This window comes from Propithecus coquereli, unplaced genomic scaffold, assembly GCF_000956105.1.
Source record: "Propithecus coquereli isolate 6110/MARCELLA unplaced genomic scaffold, Pcoq_1.0 Scaffold248, whole genome shotgun sequence".
Taxonomy (NCBI): domain Eukaryota; kingdom Metazoa; phylum Chordata; class Mammalia; order Primates; family Indriidae; genus Propithecus; species Propithecus coquereli.
Window position 1 is genome coordinate 743,329 of NW_012148041.1, and position 7,183 is coordinate 750,511.

The window sequence follows — 7,183 nt, forward strand, 5'->3', positions numbered from 1 at the left end:
AAAAATAAATTATGCTGTAATCTTTTTTTTCCTCCTATTTGAAAAGATGTTAGAAATTTCTTGGCATTATAACAATAATATATTCTCTAGTTAGTTTTCATATGCAGCAAAAGAATTTGGGGTGAGTAAACATTTTTATTTGAGGAGAGGAGGCAAGCCCTCAGGGACACACCTTATGATGTCCACGATTATGTTGACATTGAGTTGGAGCCAGTGGTTTAGCTTCTCCCTTTTCTTTACAGGCTGTCCTTGTACACAGGATGTGTGTTGGGGGTTTGATTGGAAAAGCCCTTATTGGGCTATAACCTCTGATAGAGCACAGGCTTTATTCAGAGGCATATGAGTAAATCTCCACTTTGGGTCATTTTTTTGGATGTGAACCCCATGAATTATCAGTGATCAACTTGAATAATTTGACCTTGTTTGCATGGATGGGAATGGAGTGGGATGGGTTGCAGACAGCACTGAGTTGGCAAGGGTTTACATGAGGAATAGAGTTTATGAGTGTGTAGTTTAGTATTTATTTGTGACCCCTTTCTAAAACCAAATACAGATGAACTTCAGTTTCTTTAGTTTTCACTTGGGCCTCATATCATCTGAAGGAAAAATTAAAAGTTGATTGTATTGGACTTTTTTAAAGCTCATAATCTCCTTTAGGACAGCCTTTTGCTTTGAAATCTTTGTTTTTCTTCGTCTCCCAGCTCAGTGCATTAATTTCAAAACTGATTAACCAACATGGTGTATTGTTTTGACCCAGGACAGCACAGAAAGGATAGAAGGAAGGGTAGAAATTTTATAAAGCCTGACCTTTGGGCATGTATGTACACTTCTCAAACAAAACTATGATTGGCTTGAATTGATTATAAACCACATCTACAGATAAAGCTGACTGCCTCTCTTTAGTGAAGGACATTGCTAGGAGGGAAATTTTCATTCCAATCTCCTGTAGTTTAATTTAGCCATAGAAATGCTAAGTAAAAATAGCTTAAAGAACCTAAATAAGTAAAGCAATTAATTGCAATTTTAGGTAGTGAATACCTAAAAATGATTTTAAAGCTGTAGAGCCATGATGTCATAACTTTAGATGAATGTTTGCAGGAATAAAGTAATTGGAACCATTAAAGATTTAAATGAAAGCAGTTATTTTAGTAAATGGGTTGTTCAATTCTTATTCATCATTTGTTGTGTTTTTTCTCAACCTTATATCCAAAGCGGCTGCATTTCAACAAGGAAAGATACCTCCTACTCCGTTCTCTGCCCCTCCTCCTGCAGGGGCGATGATTCCACCTCCCCCCAGTCTTCGTAAGTTTAAAGTTTTTACCTTAAGGGCTGTAACTGGGCAGATTATTCTTTGATTATGTTAGATTATCTCACAGTTAGCTTTTGAATGCTTGTTGAATGAATACATAGATAGTTATAGAAAACAACTTTGGTGGTATAATTTCTAAAATAACCTTAGAGTTAAGTTTCAATTGCATTGTTACCAGGATATTGTATTTGTGGCATCCCAAGTGTTGGTGCAAGACAAATTCAAATGGAAAGCTCAGAATGAACTTGCGATAAGATGAGCTGATATATGAATAGGAGTTGCTGAGTACCTTGAAGTATTTACTGCTATGAACACAGCACTGGAGGACTGAAATAGCTGATAAGCTCCTCAGTCTCTCCCCTTATTTTCTAAACCACCTAACGCTGTAATACATACTTTGTGGAAGATAAGAATTGGATAGTTGAAAGTGGAGTGGATCATAGGCCTCTCCTCTCTTGGAAAATTTGTTGTTTCTGCATGGCAGACAGGAAGAGATTGAGTACTGTACTTGGTTGTAAGTTCTTTGGCTCTCCTAGAAGGGTCTAGATTTGAAACTGAATTCAGAGACCTCAACTCAGTCTTATAAGTAATTATGGATGTAAACACAGAGAAGTAAGCCGTTTGTAGTAGTTACATACTAATGTAGGTCGACCACCAATGGCCTGCTAAATCTTTTCTGGGCTTTTCCCATCCTGGGACCTGGTCAGGCCTCTTCCCACAGCAACTCCGAGGTCACTTCTCTCTCCTGTTCCACCTTGACTGGCTGGCACTAAACTCCATTATTTTTAAAAGCAGAATAGTCTGTGGTGTGAATGTACTGTAGTTTACCTCACCATTTTCTCGTTGTTGGATATTGAACTTGTTCTAAATTTTTGCTATTGTAAATGATACAGTCAGCCATATCTCTGCATGTAAGTCTTTGTATTTCCAAAGAATCCTTTAAACCCAGGTTTTGATTTTTTAATAAAGGATCTAAAAAGGGACCGCTTATACACTGTTGGTGGGAATGTAAATTAGTATAACCTTTATGGAAAACAGTATGGAGATTTCTCAAAGAACTAAAAATAGAACTACCATTTGAGGGGCTGGAGGAGAAAAAAAAAAACACTACCGTTTGATCCAGCAGTCCCACTAATGGGTGTATACCCAGAGGAAAAGAAATCATTATATCAAAAAGATACCTGCGCTTGTATGTTTATTGCAGCACTGTTCACAATAGGAAAGATATGAAATCAACCTAAGTGTCCATCAATAGATGATTGGATAAAGAAAAAAAATATGTGAGATATATCTATATACATATAGGTATATATATATATCATGGAATACTACTCAGCTGTAAAAAAGAATGAAATCTTGTCTTCTGCAGCAACATGGATGGAACTAGAGGCTGTTTTTTTAAGTGAAATAACTCAGAAACAAAGTCAAATACTGCATGTTCTCACTTATAAGTGGAAGCTAAATAATGTGTATACATGGACAGAGAGTGTGGAATAATAAACATTGGAGACTCAGAAGGGCGGAAGAATGGGAGGGGGTGAGGAATGAGACGTTACTTAACGGGTACAATGTACACTATTCTGGTGATGTTTATACTATTAATAAAATCTCAGACTTCACTACATAATATAGCCATGCATCAAAACTGTACTTTTACCTCATAAATGTATCCAAATTTAAGAAAGGGGATCTGAAATTCCATATTTGTGGCTTAAGTTCATCAGGAGCTCTACAGAAGGTACAACCTCCTCCCCCTTTTAAAATTAAAATCTCAGAATTTTTTTTAATCTGGGGAACCTGAGTTCATTTTCTAAAGTTTTATGGCATGTGATTTTTTTTGGATCCACTGTTATAAAAAGAAACAATAAGAGGTCTGTTGTTTCTGAATTTGAACCAGTTCATGAGACCCTATTACTTTTACTAAGAAGAGAGAATGTCAACATATAAGCATACCTTAACCACTGGCTGTTTTCTTTATTTCAGCGGGTCCTCCTCGCCCTGGTATGATGCCAGCACCCCATATGGGGGGCCCTCCCATGATGCCTATGATGGGCCCTCCTCCTCCAGGGATGATGCCAGTGGGACCTGGTAAGTTTGAATATCTTTCCTTCTAGTATGCTCCATTGTGTTTTAGTTCTCCAGTTAAATGGAATTCCTAATAGCTGTCTAAATGTGTTTTTGCAACAGATTAAATTTGGTCAATCATATAGGATAAAAAGATTCTTGAAAAATTTGGGAGAGGGGCCTAAAAAAGAAAAAGAAATACTTATTTATCAGTATAATTGGGCGATATCCAAGGACCTTGTCCTACTAAAAGCAAGATAGGGCTGCTTCTGTTTTTCTTCTTCTCCCTCCCTCCTGTCGTCTTGCCTTATCCTGACTTTTGGCCATGTATGATGAATAGAAAGATAGATGAACTTGTTCCATTTGAGGGGTGGGAGAAAAGTAGATATATTTTCTCAGTTTTGATTTGGAGCAGAGCTACCTTCTGTTGCTGGTTTAATCTTACAGGTTAACTAGGCCAAATCAGTATTTGAAAAAGACTTTAGGCCTGGTAGTTGATTTTTTTATTCAGGAAGTGGAGGGGAAACCTTATACATGAAACGTTTTATTTTAATGTAAACATAAATGTTCAGTAATTTGTAAATCTTCCTGATACAGGGACAGGACCTTTGCTTTGAGAGTGAGTCCACTGATTTCTAACACCATATATTTCTTGCATAAACCAATAAATCATAACCATTATGCATCTTCTACCAACTTTAGTTTCATTTTTTTTGAGGTGGTTAGAGACCTTGCGATACAATCTATTAATAGTTCCCATCCTTTATGATTATTTCTGCCTTCCAAATTTGTGAACATTTTTGGGGGATGATTTGCCTCAGTTTTCTAAGTATCAAGTTAGCTTTCCAAGAAACAATTTTCATTTCACACTCATATTTTATTGGTTTGCAGAATAGATTATGTAATTAGAGTAATAACTACAACTGACATACCCAGGTTTGGGAACAGATAGGACTAATGCCTGTAACTTATCTGGAAAGACAAGGTGCAAAGTTATTAAGTAGCTTCCTAGCCGGAAGTATTCAGTACACCTGCTGTCGATATCATTTAAAGGGGTAGATAAAGAGAGTTCCTGCCTTACTGACTTGAACCCAGAACATAATCAAAATTATTTAGATGGCTTTAGTATCCTAAATCAGGGTCACAAATTCAGATTCCTAGAGAGGTTAGGGATGTGGTGAACTAGGGAATGCACAACCCATCTAAAGAAGACTTCCAGAACTCAGCTTCAGCCTGTAATTGACATTTGAGAATACAGGCTTGGTGTTGTCAGTTCTCCTGAGGTTGTTTTTTTTGTTTTTTTTTTTAACCAGGATAAATAAGATTGTGGGATTTGTGTGAAAATAATTGAATAGGTGGTGGTGGGTGGGCAGGGATAGGAATGGGTGGGGAGTGTAGATAAACAAAGTTGGCCATGGGTGGGTAATTGTGGAAGCTGGATGATGGATACATGGATGTTCATTATACTCTTTTTTACTATTCCTGTGTATGTTTGTATATTTCCATAATAAAAAGTTTACAAGAAATAGGGAATCTAGACTTCTAATGAAATCTCAATGTTGGCAACTATTTCAAATTAAATCCGCTATGGAGACCAAAGAAAACAAGTTTTCAGGTGCCCAGTTTTTAATGTTTGGTCTATATGTTTCCTTGAAGAAATGCTTGAATATAGGTTATGTTAAGCATAGGCCTTTATGTGATATTTAGAAGTTTAGTATTATTCTCTGTTCCTGTTGAAATTGGTCTTAAAAAAAATTCTGTACCTGTTGGATTTTGTGTCTTTGCATATACTCGTGTTTCACTTTTTGTTATAAGGCTATATTCAGCTTTGAATATAGTTTTCTCTTGAGCCGTTTACTGCAAACCTAATCAAAATTATTTAGTTAAAGATAAATAGGTAAAATTTGATATTCATAAAGAATATATGTAACATGAAAATTATGAGGCATAATAATAAAATGAATATCCGTGAACCTATCACCCAGCTGAGGAAGTAGAACATTATCAATTCCCTTGAAGCTACCTGTGTTCCTTCCCTACCCCTCTGCTTGCCTTCCCCTCCCTGGCTCATTTATTTGGCTGGTTTATTGATGGGACACGTAAAAAAATTAGTAGTTTCTAATATGCATTAGAAAAATCAGTTTTTTTTGTGTGCTAATTGTTATAAATCACATTATTGCCTATTATTTTTCTTGACTTGAGCTAAGTATGGTTACTAACAGGTTCTCAGCATGGGCCTCCTGCTCACCTTTCCTACAACTCCGAACAAACGCTTAGTGGTAAGATTGTCCTCTGTGCCTGTGTACATTCATGAAATAGCTCCTGGTTACATGGTGGATATAACTGATTAAAAGAGCTGACTGAATAACATGTGACTTAGTTGTGAATTTCCCTGAGTGAGAAAAAAGGTCAGTTTAGGGAACTAGTGTCCCTGGTGATTTCTGGAAAGCAGTCTATTAATAGTTTCCCCCTTACTATCATTAGATCATGATTTCCACATGGTTCTTGTGTTGACCTTTTTGTTTTTTGTTTGAGAATGTCTAAGTAATTTACAGATGTGATGAATTTGTTGCATTTCTTCTGTCAAGTATGTCTTTTTTCCAGCATTTTGCAGGGGGGTGGCTACTTTTTTTTTGTTTTTAATTGAAGTCCCATCAGATTCTCTCATAAATGGTATTTTCTGACTCCCTTCTTTTCCTTTTCTTTTTTTTGTCCTACAGCTCCTGGAATGAGGCCACCCATGGGAGGCCACATGCCAATGATGCCTGGGCCCCCAATGATGAGACCTCCCGCCCGTCCCATGATGGTGCCCACTCGGCCTGGAATGACTCGACCAGACAGATAAGGATAGAGGGGAGGTCTCTTTATGTCAGTTTTATATTACCTGTTCTGCTTCACCGGGAGATCATGGTGCTGTGACTCTGGGTGTTTTCTTAACAGCATGATAAGGAAGACTTGCTCCCCCTTCCTATCAAAGAGAGAATAGTTTTGAGAGGAAGAAGTGGAACCCAAAAAAAGGGCAGTTTGCATTTGTATTGCGAAGTGTGAAAATAAAATTGTCAACTCTTTTAGTTAAAAGTGTGTTCCCTTTTTCCTCCCCTCTGTATTCTTTGTGTATTATAAAGGAGATGAAACATTTCAATTGTGTTTTTCTAGCTCATTCTCTCTTCAGCATGTCCTCTGTGTGAGATTATTTTTCCTTAGCTATATTGTGAATCTCTTTGAGTACCCTCCTTTATTTAGTAAAGTTGTCTTGTGCAGGACTTTGGTAAATCTAACACTTGTAGAGCTTTTGTTGGTTAAAATAATAAACAGCACAATTGGTTAAATTTTCACATGACTAACACTTTGTGTAGTAAGTAGAAAGTTTTAAGTCTTTTATGCTGAAGTAGAGGAAAATACTTCCTGTTGCGTGCATGTCAGCTAAGAATGGGGAATCTCAGCTTCTCCTTTATCTTAGCTCCCTTCTTTCTTGGCCTCAGTCGGAAAACTTTGTATGGCAATGATAAAATAATGCAGATTTCTGTGTTACAGAATGTGTTTTTAGAATCCTATTTGTTACATAACCAGGCAGGGAAGCATCTAGAAAGTAAGCCACTGGCACTGTTCATATCCAGTGCAGTGTAAAATTTAAACTCTTTCATGTCACAGGTGGGAGTGAAAATTGTTATAACTGCCGTGGTGGGCAATTTGGCTACATTTATCAGAATTACAACACCTATATCCCTTGACATTGAGTTTCCATGTCTAGCAATTTATCCTGCGGTTAGACTTGCACATGTATGAAATGGTATGTGTATAAGATGAAGC

At 37.0% G+C, this 7,183-nt stretch overlaps 1 protein-coding gene across 1 annotated transcript in view; it reads left to right on the forward strand.

The window, feature by feature from the left end:
- Positions 1-6,451, forward strand: part of SNRPC (small nuclear ribonucleoprotein polypeptide C) — a 24,182-nt gene extending 17,731 nt beyond the window's left edge. Inside the window, exons 4-6 of the mRNA XM_012646645.1 lie at positions 1,213-1,302; positions 3,293-3,397; positions 6,094-6,451. Of these exons, the coding sequence (XP_012502099.1) occupies positions 1,213-1,302; positions 3,293-3,397; positions 6,094-6,218 (320 nt within the window). The 3' untranslated portion in view covers positions 6,219-6,451. The remainder of the gene's footprint in view (positions 1-1,212; positions 1,303-3,292; positions 3,398-6,093) is intronic.
- Positions 6,452-7,183: the final 732 nt, after the last annotated feature.